The sequence below is a fragment of the Zootoca vivipara genome, chromosome 3 (assembly GCF_965207765.1).
Source record: "Zootoca vivipara chromosome 3, rZooViv2.hap1.1, whole genome shotgun sequence".
Classification (NCBI taxonomy): Eukaryota; Metazoa; Chordata; class Lepidosauria; order Squamata; family Lacertidae; genus Zootoca; species Zootoca vivipara.
The window spans coordinates 95,762,021-95,784,237 of NC_142586.1; the positions used below are offsets into that span (position 1 = coordinate 95,762,021).

Consider the following 22,217-nt stretch of genomic DNA (forward strand, 5'->3'; position numbering starts at 1 on the left):
GCGGGGGCGCCGGAGGGATCCGTCGCTCCACAGCGCCAGGGGCGCTTAAGACGGCCCTGTAGATTACTGTCCACTGTCAAGCAGGATGCATGGTCACCCAACCCTAATCTGAACCCTTTATAGTTGTGAGTCTTATGGGTCTTCCCCAGTATTCTCTCGTTGCTGGAGTATCCATTGGGACTGGTAGGCAGAGGGACTAATAGTAGCTGAAGCCAGAGCCGGTGGCGGGAAGAGCCTTCTCATGACTGGTTATAAGTAAAAAGGCAGGCAGCTTGAAGCTGGTCAGCAGTGTCCCCAAACAGACCAGCTCAATGAAGTAGAAAAGAAGTGGACATATTTCATTCTTGAGGGATCTACTCTGTTTATTACCAGAACCCAAGAGACAGATAGAAAACAGTGACATGGATACAGACTGGCATTTAGGGAACTGGGAGGGTGCTCTGCCCAGGGATTTTTCAGTATTAGAATTGAACTCTCGGTGCTTTCATAGAAAAATCTACTCCTGATTTCCACCCAGTCTTTCTTAATTTAGAAAAAAGGGTGTTTTATATATATATATATATATAATGCTGCTTCTAAACAATTACAGGTTTGCTTATCTACTGCAAATCACCCAGAGATCTACCAGCAGAACTTGATCTTTTTTCTTTTCTTTTTTTCTTTGCATAACCCTGGTTTAGAAAACTGCAAGGCAAAGATCATCAACATAGCCAAGAGAAATTACTTTTGAGGTTGTTTTGAATTTGCTAGCTGTCTTCACTTTTTCCAAAAGAAAAAGAGCCAAAGCTAACATTGATTTTCTGCTTCACAGTAAACCCCCAAACAGACAGTTATTCAAAGGAACTGACAGAGATGTTGCTGGTGATCTTCAAGGAAGCTCCCTAGATACTGCGCCCTGGGAGACCTCAATGTCACGTTGACAAGAACTCAGAAATTGGGCCAGATATTTGGGCAGGCAGTGGAGAAATCTGTTTGTTACCTATCTCCAGTTAAATATGACCAGAGCATAGATTGTTCCACACTGAGCTGGTATCTACAATGCAAGCTGCACAAAAAAAGAAAGAAATAAAGGAAGCTGAAATACTGAGGAGAGAGAAAAAACAGTATGAAGCTCCTCTTTCCTGTCTTGCTTCCCATTTTAATGAAAGCCTATATTAAAACCAAGCTCCCTGTTAATAGGTCTGATTATGTCAAGTTATTTTAGAATCCAATGCTTTGTAAAGGTTGATGATGGAAATTGTTTTCATGTAAATAACTTCTCCTGTAGTGACATGAAACAGGCCTTTTTCAGTGGTGGCACCCTGTTTATGGAATGCTGTCCCCAGTACCAGCTGATTTTAAGCACCAGGCAAAAACATTATTTTTCACCCAGGCCTTTGAATCTTAATTTTAGCAGAGTAGGGTAGAGTTGGATCCCTCCTTCTCTCTCTCATTTGTGTATTTAGGATGTTTTTAAATACTTGTTTTCAATGTTAATTTTTTGTAAGTTGCTTCAAGTTTCATTTTTTTTTGTACAGAAACAGCTAATAAGTATGAATTATTATTATTATTATTATTATTATTATTATTATTATTATTATTTCCACAAATAGCTTCCTATGAGGCACCTCTATTCTCAAATTAGAAAGAGACAGTTAAAGAAGTTGACAGCTGTGACAAATTGAAGCACTTTTAAAATGTTTATTTCTGCCCGGCTGGCAAAGAGTTAACCCACCTCCAGCCTGACTGGCATAGAACTCTGATGGGGGCGGGACTGTGCCCGGTTTGAAAGGAGGGAGTGTCGGTTTGGTCAGTTAGGAGGGAGAGGGAGGAAGGTGTGGTGTGGTGTTATGTGGTGGCTTGTATGAAGACAGTGAAGAGGCTAGGAAAACTTTAGTTAAATGTTTGACTGAGTTTATTTTGCACAACTGGAACAAAGCTAATTAATAAATGACACGTTAAAGAATCACTTATGTTTTTAACACAATAAAACTTCATCTCTGTTTTGCCAAAAAGGTCCGTCTTTATTTTTCCAGCGAGGTACCAGGACTCACAACCGTGGTGGCTCCAGAGAGGGCAAAACTCACCTCAGGCAGGGAGGTGGCAGTTTGTGTCCTGAAGTTACACGGAGGAGGCTTAGAAGGGTAACCTGAGGTGCCAAGAAGTTGCCAGAGTGCATAGGGCAAACTTCTACAGTGGGGAATCCAACTGAGGGAGACCCTTTACTGGAGGCAAAGGGGTTATTCCGTGGGACAGCCTAGAGTTTCTTGAGGTACCAGGTCACGCAAGCTGGAAGGTTCTCCTTACTAAGAGACCCATCAGTAAAAGGGGTTGATTTTTGAGGCGGCAGGAGCAGAGGGTGGGTGTTTTCCCCTCTGGATTCCTGTGTCGCAGTGATAGTAAGGTAGAGTGGGACACGGGTCGTCACAACAGCATTACCCAAACAACTTTCCTAAGTGTATCTCAGGTGGCTTTTAAAACTCAGGTGTACAGGGGCGCTCCCTCAGGAAAATATGTAAAATGCCCTTGCGTGGATGCACATTTCCCCATGCACATAAGGCCAACATCTATTTCCCCCTAGAGCCGGTCACTCATAATGGCCCAAACTGATTCTATCAGAAGAAAGACTTACAGATAACTTTTGTTACCATCCTGTCAGGGGTCCCTTTACCTTTTAAAGTACTAATAGTGAATTCATTCACCGTGTAGACACTTATGAAAACAAAATGGCAACATCCTCTCACAAGGAGGGTGTATCAGTATGCTTGGTGGAACTTCAATATTTGTCGGAGGGGGGTGAGGGATATAAAATGAGATGGGGTGGAATGGAGTATCCTGTAAATAGGCTGTCTGGACTCCCTGAACATGAACATTCACAATACCTGCTCTGACTAACGGAATAGGGCAATTATAATACCGGTAGTACATAGATATGATTTTTTAAACAAGTATGTGGAAAGGCTGGAACAGGTCAACCTTGAAACAGGCTTGTAAAATTAACCCAAACCCAAAACATAGGCATGGATCAAACTTGTTCAAGAGCCAACCTTCACGAAGTGGAGGTGAATGCAAAACATTCATTGACTACACGCTTATTAGAAACCCATATTCCACATGCATTACTCAAAACTATTTCCCATATCTCTTCCCAGAATCGTGACCGCACCAACGCCTGTGTATTTCCATTTCTTATTCCTTTAGCTCTGCCTTATCATGCAGACAACAAACTTGATGATAAAGCTGAAGACCCTGTATTTTCATTTGGCCCTATCAGCAAGGAAAAGAAGGATGAGAATTAAAAACCTTTCCGACAGAGTCAACAGACGCGACTCCACAGCTTCATTTTTATGGAAATTTAGAGAAGCAGAGCAATTGTCCAGAGCAATAAAACTTCATCCTAAAGTGTGTAGTGTTTTTTCTTGCTGAGGCAGGATGCAATGACTGAGCTGAGGTAGGGAAATGCACGATCACATTTTACTCTACCGGAAGCCCACCTCCTCAGTAAATATATTTTCTCAACTATGCCAGAAATTGCCTCACTCCTTCTGCATCTAAAGAAACTCTGGGCTTCATTTGAATGCATTATTGTCTTGTGAGAATAAAGCAATAATTCTTGAGTGCCTGTGTAATTTCTATTCTTTTCTGAATGAAAGATAAAGTCAAGGAAACAGTGGTTTGCGGTTAAGGAGCTATCTTGGCGCAACAAAATATATCTCCCGGAAGAGGAAAGACCACTCCGGAATAACTGTATGCACATTCTTCCCCCGCAGTAAGTCCCCATCTGTAGTCTACAGTTAAAGCAGTATCATTCCACATTAAACAGAAATGGCTTCCTTCAAAGAATCCTGAGAACTGTTATTTAAGGGTGCTGACATTAGAAGACCACCATTCCCCTCAAGGAGCTACTTCAATACAGTATTGTTATTATTGTCTTCTTGTTTGATGCCTTGGTCTCCTTCGGAAGCAAGGGTAGGATAACAACCCAGTAACTCATCATTATCTTCCTCCTCACCATCTTGCCCTTCGCCCCACACAGAATATGTCTTAGGCTACCCCTTTTGTTATTGCAGCGCAAGATTTAGCAGGCTACCGCTGAGTGTTCCCCATATGCTATTTCTTTCCCAAACATTCATTATCTTTGTTGATTGCTTCTGAATCCCTTCATTTTTTTTGAGTGATGCGATGTTGAAAAGATAATGCGTGTTTCTGAATACAGTGCTTTTAAAGCAAATAAAAATAGCACGTGCCAAGTCACTCCCCTTCTTTGAACATGGGGTGCTAACGATGTTTTGCAAAGGAGATACCTGTCAGCTGTGATAAAACATTGCCAATCACATTGGCCTGGAATTAAACCCAAAGTGTAGCTACTTAAATCCACTGCGTTTCCTGGTCTTGTGTTTCCTTTCCGCACCACAGAAGTTGGTTTAAACAGGGATCACCAGTAGGCATATTTTGAATTTTGAGAATTTTGAAAGTGTTGGGGAACCAGTAAAAAAAAAAAGAGGGCAGTGCACTAATAGCAAAAGCAACCTCAACACGGTTCATGCAGCTATGGAGTTTTCCACTAAAAAATCCCAAAATTTGCCCAACATGAACAAGACAGAGCTCATATGAATTGCGCGTTCATTTCGTGACATTAAAGAAGCAAACCTCTTTCCACATTTCCCTCTCCAGTACAATTAGTTTCTAGTCTCTTATATGCCATATTACAATGCATGTCAGGCGAGACACGCCAGGATGTTCAGTCCTTTCGTCTCCAAGTGGTCTCCGACGCTGCAGGGGGCAGCTGCCACTACAGTGGAGTCAAACGGTTGGCTTCTCTGTGATGTTTGAAGGCACCCCCTCCCTTCTTCTTCTCTCATTTATTCTGATTTACTAGATGGTTGGACAGTGTTCTCGAAGCAACGAACTTGAGTTTGACCAAACTGCGGGAGGCAGCGGAAGACAGGAGTGCCTGGCGTGCTCTGGTCCATGGGGTCACGAAGAGTCGGACACGACTAAACGACTAAACAACAACAACAAGCTCACAGATCCCAGGACAGCCACTTACATACTTCCTCCAGCTTTGCTATCCTAGTATTAAGTATAGAGGAAAATAACGTGTTTGCATATTACTAAGGCGTATTTTAAAAACAAGTCGTCATGATTTAGTTTACCATACACATACCTCAAAAAGCTTTTTGGCTGATAAAAGTTAGATTGGGCTAAAGGTGTAGATTTTGTCAGCCTAGTTCTATCCCAGTAGTGATGTATGGAAGTGAGAGCTGGACCATAAAGAAGACTGGTCGCCAAAGAATTGATGCTTTTGAATTATGGTGCTGGAGGAGACTCTTGAGAGTCCCATGGACTGCAAGAAGATCAAACCTATCCATTCTGAAGGAAATCAGCCCTGAGTGCTCACTGGAAGGACAGATCCTGAAGCTGAGGCTCCAATACTTTGGCCACCGCATGAGAAGAGAAGACTCCCTGAAAAAGACCCTGATGTTGGGAAAGATTGAGGACACAAGGAGAAGGGGACGACAGAGGACGAGATGGTTGGGCAGTGTTCTCGAAGCTACGAACATGAGTTTGACCAAACTGCGGGAGGCAGTGCAAGACAGGAGTGCCTGGCGTGCTGTGGTCCATGGGGTCATGAGGAGTCGGACACGACTAAACGACTAAACAACAACAACAGTTTTATTAATGGGAGCCATCCCACAACCCAATGGCAATTTGTGCTTTTCACTGGCATCTGTCTGCCTCAGGAGACAATGGAAATGGCTTGACCTTTTTTTTGTAATTGGGTGAGGAAAGCCAATCTGTGTTGATTTCAGTGAGACCGATGTGGTTGAAGTCTGAGCAGAGGCTGACAGCAAAACATGGCTGCTGTATAATGCAGCCATATGTGCATTGCAAAGAGAAAATGCATCAGCCAAAAAAAGGGACAAAACAGGGCATGTATTTGCATACAATTTGTCTATGCTAGTTTACACACATACACAGAGAGAGAAATACTTAAGATAGTTTAGACAGAAATGTACTCAATATAGTAGGGGAAACTGTGACCCATGGCTGTTCCAATGGATGGGCAGTTTCCAGCACCCTGGTTCTTTATCCTTCAGCTGGAAGTGGTTTAAACAGCTGATCACACAAAGGACTATTTCAAAAGGAGGACCGCCATCTGCAGATGGACATATTATGCAGCTACAGGCTGAACACAGTATATAAAACTGCTTTTACTACCCCCCAGAAGTGACGGAAACTTCTTTTCTTGTTAAAGAAGACCAATATTGTATTTTCTTGTGTAAGTTCATTTCCAACACGGTTAACATTCTACAAAATTGTTTTAACAATGCAGTCACCTCACTTTTGACCTTTAAGGATGACTTGGATTAAAAGCCTAAATAAACAAGCAGATTGAGCTGCCATAACACTGCTTAAGAATCTGTCCCATTGATCGTGCCTCAAATTACACTTGCTCTATTCTTGCGTGATGTGGAGAAGAAACCTCTCTCGAAGTGTTAAGGAAAATCCTATTTGTGAATAATCTCTCTCACTAGAGGCATTGTTTGAAAATAATTCATCCCCTTGTGTGGATTATCTTGGTAATGCTACCCAAGGTCAGTTAGCCTGAGGTGGCTATCTCAGCCAGCCATGTAGCTGCCTGCTGCTACCCAGGAGACTTTAATTTGTACGGCCTGATTTATAGATTCTCTTCCACCCACCCCACCCCACCATTTTTATTCTTGCTTAGCTTCATGCAGGTGAGGGGTATTTATTTTAGCTCAGCACACAGTGTGCAATCAGATCTGTTTTGAACTTTGCGCTCTTCATGGCATCCCAGCTGAGTTTTCCTCTGCCATTGCAGAGAGAATTACTCTTTCAAATTAAGGAACTTGAAAGTGAATAGATGTGCTTCCAGGGGCCATTAATCCTCACGTGAGGGGGCAGCAGTCATGAACCACACGGGACCCTGTTTTTCTGGCTGTTTGACAGCTAGGCCTGAACACAGTAGCTTCCATTTATATTCCAAGCACTTCCTGTTTAGATTCCCCCCCCTGCCCCCCAAAATGAGGAGCGTTCTTTGAGCAGTTGCATCCTGGTAGTTTTCAAAAGCCGAAGCCAAATGGTGCCCTCCAGCAGTCTTCTTTTTAAAAGAAAACTAAACAAAACCGTAACTTTAAAAACAGACAAATCGTTTCCGCTTTATCGGTGCCTAAAATCTGTCCCCTGAGGCAGCTGCCACATTCTGCCTAACAGCAGGGCCAGCCCAAGACAGAGTCACTTTCACTATGGCAAGCTGTAGAGTGATCTACTCAATCTTCATTGCTGATTGAGAGCTGAAACTGATCTGGCCTGTGTTCTTTCAAAAATAGGTACCGGGGGCGGGGGGAGACATGGAGGCTGGACAAGCCAATTCTATTGCTGGGGCAGAAACTGCAGACTAGGTCTTATAGATATTAGTAAAATTTTGAAAGCCTGTGTCTCCATTGTAACCAATAAAGGTCATGGCCACTTTAAACTCCATTTCCAGTTGTAGTGTCACTCTTACTCTCCAGTAGGCCACTGCCTCACACTGCAGGCACTGGGAGACTTAAGACTGCTACTCCCCAAAAGGTGTAGCATTAAGATTAGTAGTGAAACTTTTACGTCTGGAAAGAATCACAGAGTTGCGCTCTGCACTATGTCCCTTCATCAACCTTATTCTCCACAATAATAATGCTTTCCGTATGAATACTAGAATGGGAGCAATTTTCATCTTCAGAACAAACAGAAACACACACACACACACACACACACACACACACACACACACACACATATTTGGAGCCATTTTTAACATTTAGAACATCTTTCAAAATGTTTTTTTTTAAATGCTTGAGTTCTGCACACCCAGTGGGTTAACATACCCACATTCTTCTGCTCCCCACAAGAGCACAGTTTCCTACTGGAAGGATAATCACTGTTATTTACTGCAGCTGGGAAAGGGTAATAAGTAACAAAGGTAAATATACCGTATGTAGAATTTCCATCAAAGTCTAGCTTCAAGAAAAATGATGCTTATAGTTGTTTTCTTTTTTAAAACAACAACAACACCAAAGAGGATGTAATTTACAATAAGACAAAAACACTCTTTCCAAATGATTTTTTGTGCAAATATGTAGAAGACAGACTTTGTAAAGAAATCGCTACATTTGAAACAAGTTTCAGTCTTAGTCTAATAAAATATTTAAGGCGATGGGGATTAGGCTGGAGTGTAGGGGAAGACATCAGGAGTCAGTTTATTATTATTCTGCTGCATTGGTCAGCACAATGGTGCCCTTGAGGTCTTTTCCTGGTGCTCACAAAGCCTCTGTGCCCCCCACCCCCATTGCTCCCTTGGTCATGAGGTGGGGAGAGCAATTATCTTTCTCTCTACTTAAAAACACATTATGTGTATACTACCCTTCATCCATAGATCTCAGGGCAGTTCGTAGCATAAAAATACAAGATAAAAACACAAAATACATAACAGAAACAAGAACAAACCAATAACCCTATTCCTCACCCCGATGGAGCAGGAGGAGGAAGTCTGAAGAGTGATAATCTTTCCCTCTTTATCTTTCAGTTCTATGGCGTTTTCCAAGGTTCAGATTAAGGGCTCTTCCAGACTTCCACTTGTCCCACAACTCCCCGCCCTTGGGGAAACCCGACCTTTGCCGCTGAACCACAGCAAAAGTCTGTTGGATTTTCCACGGATCAATGTTTGTTCTGATTCAGTGCCAAAGAGCGAGTTTTCCCAGGGAAAGCCATGGGACTAACAGAAAACTGCTTTGACCTGTGCTTTCTAGATGTGGGACAAGTGGAAGTGTAGACAAGCCCTAATTCTGCTGGATCCAACTTTTATCCAGATACATTGGGAAAAGGAATTGTGTGCACATGTGCTTTCCTTCTGTCTCTTGGGGGAAATGATCGGGGAAAGAGAAGTGAGCAAAGGGTTGGAGCCCAGGGCACCTGCTCAAAAATCCAAATTCCAGCAGGAACGACTAATATAAAATATCATCGTTGTTCACATGCACGTCCAGAACATGTGGCAATACAAATAGCAACAGCATCCTTTTACACAGTACAAGCATAATTGGGCTGCACATAGTATTGCTTCTCTTTGCCCGAGCATCATCGCACCTACTCATCCAGGAACCAAAGCCCATGGCAAGAGGCTACCATGTCTGGATCCCAACTGCATGGGGGAATTGCACACAGAGATGAATGTGAAGAAAATAAAATGCCCTGCATGCTGGATACGCCTTATCCCAAGTGTCTGTCTTTGACAGTAAGACACTGTGGATGGCCACAGCATAAAAATATTTTAAATAAATAAAGTTTGTTTGGTGGTGACTGGGGTAGCTGGAAATTGCCCCCCCTCCAGGTGGAAGATTAACCTTTCAACACTTTTTGTAGTTCAGGAGAGCTGGTGAATGGAGCGGTGGCCTTGCCACGCATATTTTTTCTCCAGTCTGACCCAATAGCTGGGTTGCATGTATGGACAGGGAAATCTCATAACTTTAAGGCATGGATGGGGAAATCTCTCAATGTTGGTTTCTCAAAGTTAAATTCAGTTCCCCACATTTCCACATCGGTTTGCAACGATGATGATGTTGGGGGTGATTTTAAGAAGTCCTCGTGAAAATTCACCAGCAGATTTTGGTGTGAGTTTCTCCACATATATTTGTATGGAGTCTTGCATACAAAAAGGCTGAAATCATTCCACTTAGTGCCTGAGGACCTGAGGAACATCACAGTCTGGAGCCTGTACTAGACCACCCAAAGAGCTGACTAGTGAAAAGCCAGCTGTGTGAAACAGGACAACACCCAAAGTACAATCCCAATGGTGAACTATTTTGGATCAGCACTCTGTTTTTAATTCTTGTAAAATAAAAACACCAACCAATAAATTATTGGAAGTAGGGAGCTAAGTAAAATGTGCGTGCAGGGAAAGAAGTGTTTATTGCCTTGCGTCATTATTTACTTTTTCAATCCGTAATTTGTCTTTTGGCTCAAGCAGGTCCTTAAGGCGGCTGACAATCATTTATCAGAAAACAAACCACAACAGCCTATATAACAAAATAGGATAAGGACATTAACATCTCAGCAGAACAGAGCAACAGGCCTGGCATCTCAATTATTACATTTCTTGAGGCACATTTAGCTCACTACCTCAAGCTGACTATTGCTCATTTAATGTTTCTTGAGTCCATACTCAATATTTTATGTACAGTTACTTCTCAACAACCATTCTTCTCTCTTACGTTATGTTTCACCTTGCAAGATCAAGCAGAATGCTGCAGGCCAGGACGCCAAGGTCCTCTACAAAAAGTAAAGGGGCACACAGAATACTATGAGCTCACATAAAATAAAGAACTAAGCAAATTTGGAGATCATATGGTAGTTCCAGGGTACCCAGAAACTACAGGCATTTGCAATCACTCTGACCTAACGTGGCAACCTATGCGCATTGCCAAAAATGTGGGCCAAAGAGGGCACAGATTTGCATAGCAGTTGCATATACCAATTTATGTGCTGCATCCAGCACTGTTGTCCTGCTCCCGCAGGGGACGTCTGCTTGAGCAACTGGACTTCCCCTTCCTCTTCCTCGCAGGTCTGGGGGGACTCTCTGGAGCAAATTTGGGGGGCACATGGGGTGAGGAGAGGAAAGGAAAGGGGAGTCCTGTTTCACAAGCGGACGCCCAGTTGCATAGAACTGGAATACAATCCTACATGTACAGAAACAATTACTGCAATTATTAGAAATGAATTAAGTCTCCCCACAAGGGGGCACCTGGGACAAGGTGGCTTGTGTGCCTGCTCCACCTGCTGCCCAGATGCCACTACTGATGGGCAACTTCAAGGACCTTGTTTTCTCAGTGGATGGCTCTTTTATCATTAAACTGTTCTTGGACCCTCCAAATAGAGGGTGATCATTTGACAGCCCTTGAAACAGAGGACAGTCTTCTGCAAAGAAGAGCACAGGGCCACCCTAATCTGATCGCAGGACCAGGGCCTGTGAGCGTAGATTAAGTTGTACACTTACAAGTCCAAGAAGCTTTCCTTGGTTTAAAATTGCAATGTTCCAGTTCATTATTAAATACAATGCCTGCCCAAAGTCATTTGATTCAACAGAACCCTGAGCAGTCAAGACAATCTGGTAATCTGGGAGAAAATCATGCTTTCGTCTCTTGCCTCTAAAAATAGTGTGTACATCATCTTCTTCTTTTTAAATGCCTTTTTACCTTCCCTATGACAATGACTGTTTTTTCAGCTCTATGCAAACAGACAGAACAAATAACAGGTTATATTTGGCAACGTGCCAGGTGGCTGAAACAAGAACAAACCTTCGTACTATGAGCCTGTTCACCCAGTTCTTCATTCGCACATGTAAAGGACCCTGACAGCTAAAGGACAAGACCCTTTCAGACTACTGTAATGTGTGAACTCAGCAATTCTGGGTATAGGATCCAACCATTCCTGTGACCAGGGCAGCTTTTGATATAATGAGAATTATTACTGACTTTATCCACAATTGCCCAGTTTACAAGCTACATTTGCCCTGCATTTTGCTCACAGTGAAATTTCTGAGCCGAGAGGGTTGTGGTTGGCACACATCAGAAGACATTGGAGGGGACTCAAGAAAGTTTTGATGTAGCTGAAATACTTCTCAAGGAGAGTGATGGTGATGGTTCCATAAACCCTTATCTGGGATGTCCAAATAAGATTGATTCTTTCAACTGGGCTATGGACCTAGCAGAGGTTGGTGCAGAGAGAGTGGTGTTGCTCTCTTGGCTTCCTAATGCCATGAATCGCTGCCGGTCACTGAGAGGGGGAGGGACAAGACATAGGGAGCTCAACACGCTGTATGAACATTGCCGCCCTGCCTGTACCACCCTGCTCAGGCTATCTATGTCATTTGCCTCCCAACGACATTGGACATCCAGGTGAAGACTGCTGTTGATATGGTGTTGATTCGTGTTTGATCTGCTTTGTACAGAATCTGTAACGATGCAGCCAGTACCTATTTCATAAAGATGGGCCTGAAGATGTACCTATTTCATAAAGATGAGTCTCCACCCCCACCATTCAGCCCGGACACTGAGATCCAGCACCGAGGGCCTTCTGGCGGTTCCCTCATTGCGAGAAGTGAGGTTACAGGGAACCAGACAGAGGGCCTTCTCGGTAGTGGCACCCGTCCTGTGGAACGCCCTCCCAGCAGATGTCAAGGCAATAAGTAACTATTTTACTTTTAGAAGACAACTGAAGGCGGCCCTGTTTAGGGAAGTTTTTAATGTCTAATGCTGTACTGTTTTAATATTCGGTTGGAAGCAGCCCAGAGTGGCTGGGGAAACCCAGCCAGATGGGCAGGGTATAAATAATAAATTATTATTATTATTAGTTACAGGTAGGTAGCCGTGTTGGTCTGAGTCGAAGCAAAATAAAAAAATTCCTTCAGTAGCACCTTAAAGACCAACTAAGTTTATATTTTGGTATGAGCTTTCGTGTGCATGCACACTTCTTCAGATACACTAGAAACAGAAGTGTCAGACCCTATATATATACAGAGGGTGGTGGGGGTGGGTGGGAATGGGAGATGGGCTAATTGCAGCCATCAGCAGCCATTAACACCCATCTACAGGTTTACCACTCCCATCAGCCCATCTCCCATTCCCACCCACCCCCACCACCCTCTGTATATATATAGGGTCTGACACTTCTGTTTCTAGTGTATCTGAAGAAGTGTGCATGCACACGAAAGCTCATACCAAAATATAAACTTAGTTGGTCTTTAAGGTGCTACTGAAGGAATTTTATTATTATTATTATTATTATTATTATTATTATTATTATTATTATTTAGAAAAAACAAATATAAAATGTCCATTCTGCTGTACAGCACTTCAAATTTAAGCTACTGTTGCAAATGGCAAGGCAGATCATTTGAAGACAAAATAAAGAAGTTCCCATCCAAGAGAAAAGTCACCTTTCTTCTGCCGGGTTCAAAGATGCAATTTTACATATTTCAACCACGATCAGGAAGGATCTCACACTTTTCATAAAAACACAAAATTCACATCATTTGTGGGCTAAAACACAATGACAATTTTCAGATATTGAGGCACGTGGTTTCTACTTGTAATAATGTTTCTACTTTGAGCATGGTGTAACACGCAACTGTATTGTTTAACGTGTTCTATATAATATACACGTGCAAATGCACAAATGTGATAACTGTGAAAAGTTCAGATCTGAACCTGCACTATAAGAGGCCAGCTGAAGAGTAGCAAACAGCTGCTCACACATTTTAACCCAGAATTACAGCATAGTGTGCTGCAATCCCAGTGCTCCCTGCTCTCTATTTATAGAGCTGCTTGGCCTTTAATGTTAGGGTTGCCATATATCAGGAATTTCCTGGACATAGACAGTATTCAACCCTCGTAAACAGCGTCCGGCCAGAAATTGCTTAAATGTCCAGGACATATGACAGCCCACGTATGGCAACCCTATTTAATGTGGAAGACAAACAGCAAAAAGCAGTGTCCACAGCACTATGGTGCTGAACTGTGTTTCTGGGATGGGTAAGTGCAGAGCTATTCCTGATGCTAGTGGTGATTCCTTGATAGCTGAAGCAATGGGTAGTTAGGTGGCTGTGAACTAGGGAAGGAACAGCACAATAAGGAATTGTTGGTGGTAGACTGCCATCTAACAAACTATTATTTGCAAAGTCCTCCCATATAAATGGAACGGAGGAAAGAGAGAGTCATAGAAAGATTATTTTTAACACTCTGTAATTTAATGTCTCTTACTTCTGATGTACTGGTAGTACCATTGCCCTGAGCAGTTTTGAAATGAGTTTTTCACTTTTCAGTACTTTGGGTCTGACCAGAGAATTGCTAAAAAGTGATATTTCAGATCCTATTTACTGCACAATGGGGGCAGCAAAACTTGTACAGAAAAACAATTATTTATGAAGTACCTAAAAACTCTATATGATGCATACCGATGCAGCGAGTTTATTTATTTCGGGCATCCTAGACATTCTCTGGTGACATAGCCTCCTGCCTATGAAAGTTTATGCTACAATAAAAGTGCAATAAAGGTGCAAATGTTGTGTCAAATGAAAATACACGAGAGCTAATAATAATAATAATAATAATAATAATAATAATAATAATAATAAATAATTTGTATTTATATCCCACCCTTCCTGGTTTAAAAACTGGGCTCAGGGTGGCTAACAGCAAATATAAAACATTGATTAAAATGTGACTTAAAAACAGCATAAAATACAACATAAAATGCAACATGAATATCAGTAAAATTCATGTTACAGGTAGGCAGCCGTTCAAAAATTCAGGGGTCATTGGGGGGGGGGAGACCAGTCAGTAGATATCAAATGATCACCAGAGCTAACTGGCCAAGTTGGTCCTACTAGGGCCAGCAAGGAGACCAGGGAAGAATTTAAATTTGGGGTCCCAGAAAGGGTTTCTTCATAGAAGAGGAAAGGGAATAGTGGATCAGGCTAATTCAAGTTGAAGGCCAGGCGGATTAGCTCTGTCTTACAGGCCCTGCGGAAGGAGATCAAGTCCTGCAGGGCCCTAGTCTCATGGGACAGAACATTCCACCAGGTTGGAGCCATCACTGAAAAAGCCCTGGCCCTGGTGGAGGATAGTCTGGCTTCCTTAGGGCCTGGGACGTTTCAGCTATTATTATTCATGGACCTTAGGGTCCTCTGCGGGACACACCAGGAGAGGCGGTCCTGTAAGTACGAGCGTCCTAGGCCACATAGGGCTTTAAAGGTCAAATGTGATGCCTACTGGTGTAATGACACCTTTGAGAACTCCTGGCACCCACAGAATCTCTGAGCCTCCGCGTACACACTCACTGCCCCCTTCATTACAAGGCAGCAAGGCTGGGTACCTTTTTCTCCCTTGAAAAACACAGCGAGGTGAAAGAGGAAGTGGGAAGAGTGACACTCTCTCCCACTTCCTCTTTCATCTCTATATGCTTTTACACAGGAACACAGGAAGCTGCCTTATATTGAGTCAGACCATTGGGTCCATCTAATTCAGTATTGCCTACATTGATTGGCAGTGGCTCCAAACCCTACCTGGAGATGTCACATATTGAATACAGGACTTTCTGCATGCAAAGCAGAGCTGAACTTAGTTGGATGCAACCCAATATTTTTAAATGCTGCTGCTTAGTTTATCCAACTTTGCCTTTAATGCTTGTTGTCCACTTTTATTTTATATTATTATTATTATTGTACTGGTTCATTGTGCTATAGGACACTCCAAGTACCAGCAGGAAATGCTTCTAGAAAGTGCCTGAAACAAAAATAAATGATAAAGGTTCAGGCTGAAAGCCAACAAGCCCTGGGGAAATGCTACAACGACTACTGTTGAGATGATGCCAAGGACAAGGAGGACTAACTGGGGGGGGGGGGAGCATAAAGTGCAAGACACAGGGAATGGCTCCCGAGAAAGATGCTGGTGTGTTTTGCAATGCTGAATCAAATTCCAGGAAGGTGTGCTAACAATAATAAAAAATAATATATTTTTTTAAAAAAATCAGGTTAACTTGCCTTCTATGAAGATCCTGTTCCAGTAGATTCTGCCAACATGATTCCCTCCAAGAAAGATAAGGTTGGAGAAAATCAACCACATGGTAGACACAGATGCCAGAGCTGCATGGAGTCGCCGACAGCCTCTTGGGGACAAAAAATTGTTCTGAAAAGAAGGTAAGTTGGTTTTTAATATACAAGTTAGGAAGGGATAATTGCTGGGCATGTGGAGAAGTAAAAGCAGATTACATCCATATTCACATAGCAAATTAAGCACAGGGAAGTTAACTCAAAATATAAATACATTTCCTGTCTCCATAACTTAGCTTTATGATTATTCTTCTACCATAATTGCTTTTATTGAAGGATCCAATTAATTTTACTGTATACCTTCCTTTCGGGACGTGGGAGGCGCTGTGGTCTAAACCACAGACCCTAGGGCTTGCTGATCAGAAGGTCGGCGGTTTGAATTCCCGCAATGGGGTGAGCTCCCACTGCTCAGTCCCAGCTCATGCCAACGTCAAAGTGCAAGTAGATAAATAGGTACTGCTCCAGTGGGAAGGTAAACGGAGTTTCTGTGTGCTGCTCTGGTTCGCCAGAACCAATCATGCTGGCCACATGACCTGGAAGCTGTACGCCGGCTCCCTCGGCCAGTAAAGTGAGATAAGCGCTGCAACCCCAGAGTCATCCGCGACTGGACCTAATGGTCAGGGGTCCCTTTGCCTTTATACCTTAGTTTATTAAAGCTGCTAAGAATTCTTATCTCTGGATTAGCAGATTGTTTTCCAAAAAATCAGATCAAATAACTTTAGAAGCACAGGCTTTATATTCAAACTTAACAGCAGAGAACTAGACATATCTACTCAGATATTCAATGGAACTCACTCCCAGGTAAGCAAGTATAGGTTTGCAGCCATTTAATATGTGCAAACAACAGCATTCCTACCTCTATTTGTTTCAAAGATAGCAATCCATAATTTATTACATTTTTGACATACTCTTGGCCATGTTTGTGAAGCTTTCAATGTTATGCATGTATAAAACATTCAGAGCTTTCTTTTTACAAGGTTGACACCAACCACAGAGTACATTAATATTAGAGTGAACAGTCTGGAAACATATTTAGCCCTCTGCTGCACTTGCAGTATTTTTACTTGAAATTTTTAAACTAGCCTTGCAGTGAACTGGGTTAAACTAGCCATAGTTTACTGCTAATTTTCATGTTTCGAAACCGTAAGGAAGGCCATTCATGTGATCGGTTTAATTGCTGCTTTAAGTCCTCTTCTCATGTTATCCATATGAAGGGCTCTCTGTGTGTAGAATGGGGGAATGGACCCCAAAGCTGCACAGATCCCAGGTACACCATCCATAAGTTGATATCTGCATAAGAGAAGCCCACATTCACAGAGGAAAATGTTGTGATGGGTAACTGAAGCAGTGCTCAAGTGTTACTTTGTGACAGAAAATAATATTTGTGTAGGCAGTGCTATTTTTCTAGAAAAAGAGGTGTCGGAACTCACCATGAACACCACCCTCGTTCTCTTAGAATGGCAACAGCACCCACCTGAGAGGTGCTAGAACGGAGTTTAAGTCCACCCTTTTACAAAACCAGCTAATTCAGTTCAAGTTCATCCAAATAAATCTTTTCTCCATAAAAAGTTCATCCACAGCCATTTTCTTTCAGTTTTTGGTAAGTTGCAAGCTGCTGGGCTGACGTATAGAGTCCAAATCAAATCAGGGTTCATAAACAAGTAAAAAGATGTCTGACAGAGAAATGTCAACAGGTGAAGCTTTCCTTGTAATTGTATTTTTATATGGGGAAAAAGTTTACCCTTGTTTACTTTGTGCCAGCCACACAGCTGTAAAAGGCACAAGGGACCATTTGCATTGTTCCTGTTACCCTCACTGAAAACAGGTCCTGTTTGAAGAGTGTAAATCTCTTCAGCAGAAAAGATACAGGAAATGCCTCACATTCATTCCTTTTAATTGCTTAGTAATCGTGTATAAGCAAGTATCCTTAGCCATAACAGTGCCCCCAAATCTGCCTAATAAGCCTTAGAAAGTTGACTCCACATTTGGCTTTCTAAATTTTTCAGAGATGTCCAAATGATTTACAAGAAAGAAAGAAAGAAAGAAAGAAAGAAAGAAAGAAAGAAAGAAAGAAAGAAAGAAAGAAAGAAAGCTAAGGATTCGGGCCTCCTGCTGAATAGGTGAAGGGTATGAACATGAAAACGAGCTAGACATTATTCAGAGTTCTATCTCAAAATGAATGTAATTCACCTTTAGTTCACCTGGCTAGTATGGGATCTATCTTCAGAAATAGCTCATACATTTTTGAACTAGTTCAGTGTACTCCATTAAACTGAATTAGTTCATTCCCAGCACTGGCTTTTACTGGCACTTCATCGAACACAAGTAGAACCATCTGGATGGTCATAACCCTGAATCCTGAATTGTACCGTGATTCCTACTTACACTCAAGCAAACACAGTAAAAACAACAACAACAACCCTTCAGACCTCCTCTAATCAAGTTTGGAGGGTGAGTGACCAAGGCTGGGAACAGTGGAGATGGGGCCAGTATGTTCTATTTACATGAATTATTTGTTAGTTATATCCCACCTTGAGGTGTCATAGGAGTTCAAGCAGGGATGCTTGAATAGGTGGGAAATCTGCTCAGTCAAACATCAGTTCAAATCTTGCCAAGCAGAATCAGGGCTTTGTTTCTATTCAAGCCACCTTCCCTTGCCTGAAGGACCCCAAACTTGTCTTGTGGCAAGCAGTGGGGCAACATGCACTCCAATCCTAATGTATTGTTATAGGAAGTTCATAAAAATAACTGGGATATCACGGGACTTACTTCAAGCACAGTAGGGCAACTAGTGTGTGTGTGTGTGTGTGTGTGTGTGTGTGTGTGTGTGTGTGTGTGTTACTATTACTGTACTGTAAATATGGATTTGGAAAGCACATTTTTATTATTTCATGGACATTATCATCTTATGTATCAATTTTCTGACTGAGTATGAGAAACAGCACTAATAACAAATATGCATTATATTTTATAAAGTGACTTACCCTTGTTAGCTCATCTATACCTATATATATCTATAACTACATCATATATCACCAGTCAAATACAGCTTCGAAACTGAAGGCAGGAATGACTGATATCTGTACAAAGACATTTATTCCATCAATCCAAAAGATGTTCAACATGTTTTCTTAATATTTACAGTTGCCAAAGCTCCCGATTTATGAACAATCCATAAACATTCCAAATGTGATAGGAAAGAAGCTAAATGTGGTTGTTAAATACTGTATTCTACTGACAGATGTATAGATACTGATAGGATCAAACAGTGGTTCTGTATGCAGAGACAAATCATTTGTCCATATTCAAACATAAACCAAGATAATCAATCTAGGCCTATCTTCAGTGGTTTTGCAGGGTATCATTAATTCATATATGACACGGGTAACTTCAGGATATGCCCAAAGTACTTAAAATGCCACAAGTCGATGTAAGCATAAAAGTTTGGCGGTCTGGAATGTGATGAAAATGGAAGGGTTAAGCTGCCATATGAATGGAAGGCATGGGTATAAAAATACCATTATAATTTGCTTTTCTGTGCTTGAAATATGGTGTAAATTGATCGTCTGCCACTCCTGGTACTCAATCTAGAGTGTGTGAGTCAGCACCGTCCAGGCGAGAAGTGTTGGTGAATATTTTGCAGTAGACTCACATCCCAAAAACAAACAAGATAATAGCAGAAAGCAACATATAATTTCAGCAGTGGCTGGGACAATGGGGAAGGAAGATGTTGCACGCAATTCCCCGCAGGGCCAAAAATCCTATCCCTTGCAAGAGGGGCATCAGGGAGCCACCCTGGAAGGTCCTCTAGGAATTCAAACTGGTTTTGCAGATTTCTGTGACAATATAAGCCACAGAAGAAATATCTTACTGCAAAAGTTGTAAATGTGTGCACATGTTATTTCCATGCCGAGGTGTAAGTGATAAAAATGCAATCAGTCAACAGCGTTAATCCTAGGATGAATGTGATCTGTTCATTCAGCAAACAAATAAATCACCCAGTGGAATGTCCTCCAACCTTGAAGGCTGTATGGATTATGATCATTGTCTACTAGTGGTTCATCTACGAATGTCCTAATCACCAGCTGCAACTAACTACCAGGGAGTAGTACATGAAGCCTTTTGCCACTCTTGAGAAGTAGTCACTGAAAACTAACCGGGCATGGAAAGGCCCAGCTCATGTGATACTGGTTTCACCACACTGCGATGCTGGCCTCCTGAAGGTGGTGCCATCAGTTCATGCTAGGACACACAGCAGCAGACCTTGGCTAGAGGTACAAAAGGGATGGACCCATTCATTTACCATGTTGTTGTTGTCGTTGTTGTTGTTTTGTCGTTTTGTCGTGTCCGACTCTTTATGACCCCATGGACCAGAGCATGCCAGGCACTCCTGTCTTCCACTGCCTCCTGCAGTTTGGTCAGACTCATGTTGGTAGCTTCGAGAACACTGTCCAACCATCTCGTCCTCTGTCGTCCCCTTCTCCTAGTGCCCTCAATCTTTCCCAACATCAGGGTCTTTTCGAGGGAGTCTTCTCTTCTCATGAGGTGGCCAAAGTATTGGAGCCTCAGCTTCAGTTACTGCTGGCTATTCACCAGAAATGGGGAGACAAACCAGCTCATGTGATGCCAGTGTCACCATGCTGCTGCAATTGCCTACTTATCGAGTGATGTCCTCAGTTCATAGAATCATAGAATCGGAAGAGACCACAAGGGCCATCCAGTCCAACCCCCTGCCAAGCAGGAAACACCATCAAAACATTCTTTGACATAAGTCTCCAAGGAAGGAGACTCCACCACACTCTTTGGTAGCAAATTCACGACAAGGCACAAAACTACAGATTTCTGTGGGAGGTATTAGCACGGGACTGTATCATTGCATGATATACCTTCTTCCTTGGTCACCACTTGCCAGATTTTCTTCTTGGCAACCAAGTGCAACAAGAGCATGAGGGCACAAGAAGAGTGCTGTTGCATCGGGCCAAAAGCCCAACTAATCCAGCCTCTTCTACTTGCACTGGTCAACCAGATGCCCATAGGGAGTCCCGCAGGCAGTGCAATCCCCACTTGCCATTAGCAGCAGTTTCCTTAGAAGAGGACAGCAACACATAGCCAATGCTGATTGTGGGATTTACCCATACAAAATCATTCAACCAATGAAGAACAGGCATGCAGCTCCACCTATAGAATCATGAAAAAGCTCTTCCAACCATTAACCCTTTCCATGACTAGATCAGGTGAGGCTTCCTGTGTTCACTGAGTGTCCGTTGAGGGACAGAATTTGAAGACATTAAAAAGCAGCAATTTAAAAAGTATTAAATCATATGTTCTAGTCAAAAACAGTTTAATTGCATAAAAAGTGCACCATCTGTTGATTTTTCCCACATCAAAAAAATGGTAAACATCTTAACATCTTAAAAAAATTCCTTCAGTAGCACCTTAAAGACCAACTGAGTTTATATTTTGGTCTTTAAGGTGCTACTGAAGGAATTTTTTTATTTTGCTTCGACTCAGACCAACACGGCTACCTACCTGAATCTTAACATCTTAATAGGACTAATTTTTAAATTGGGTATCCAACATTTAAACGTTGTTGTTGTTGTTTAGTCGTTTAGTCGTGTCCGACTCATGGACCATAGCACGCCAGGCACTCCTGTCTTCCACTGCCTCCCGCAGTTTGGTCAGACTCATGTTGGTAGCTTCGAGAACACTGTCCAACCATCTCGTCCTCTGTTGTCCCCTTCTCCTAGTGCCCTCCATCTTTCCCAACATCAAGGTCTTCTCTTCTCATGAGGTGGCCAAAGTATTGGAGCCTCAGCTTCACGATCTGTCCTTCCAGTGAGCACTCAGGGCTGATTTCCTTAAGAATGGGTAGGTTTGATCTTCTTGCAGTCCATGGGACTCTCAAGAGTCTCCTCCAGCACCATAATTCAAAAGCATCAATTCTTCGGCGATCAGCCTTCTTTATGGTCCAGCTCTCACTTCCATACATCACTACTGGGAAAACCATAGCTTTAACTATACAGAGCTTTGTCGGCAAGGTGATGTCTCTGCTTTTTAAGATGCTGTCTAGGTTTGTCATTGCTTTTCTCCCAAGAAGCAGGCGTCTTTTAATTTCGTGACTGCTGTCACCATCTGCAGTGATCAAGGAGCCCAAGAAAGTAAAATCTCTCACTGCCTCCATTTCTTCCCCTTCTATTTGCCAGGAGGTGATGGGACCAGTGGCCATGATCTTGGTTTTTTTGATGTTGAGCTTCAGACCATATTTTGTGCTCTCCTCTTTCACCCTCATTAAAAGGTTCTTTAATTCCTCCTCACTTTCTGCCATCAAGGTTGTGTCATCTGCATATCTGAGGTTGTTGATATTTCTTCCGGCAATCTTAATTCCTGCTTGGGATTCATCTAGTCCACCCTTTCGCATGATGAATTCTGCATATAAGTTAAATAAGCAGGGAGACAATATACAACCTTGTCATACTCCTTTCCCAATTTTGAACCAATCAGTTGTTCCATATCCAGTTCTAACTGTAGCTTCTTGTCCCACATAGAGATTTCTCAGGAGACAGATGAGGTGATC

The 22,217-nt window shown here is 42.4% G+C and overlaps 1 protein-coding gene across 2 annotated transcripts in view; it reads right to left on the reverse strand.

Annotated features, from left to right (window-relative positions):
- Positions 1 to 22,217, reverse strand: part of HHAT (hedgehog acyltransferase) — a 165,195-nt gene that overhangs the window by 25,412 nt on the left and 117,566 nt on the right. For both annotated transcript variants that reach the window (XM_035111262.3, XM_088666723.1), the window contains exon 11: positions 15,575 to 15,719. In XM_035111262.3, coding sequence (XP_034967153.3) covers positions 15,575 to 15,719 — 145 coding nt within the window. The remainder of the gene's footprint in view (positions 1 to 15,574; positions 15,720 to 22,217) is intronic.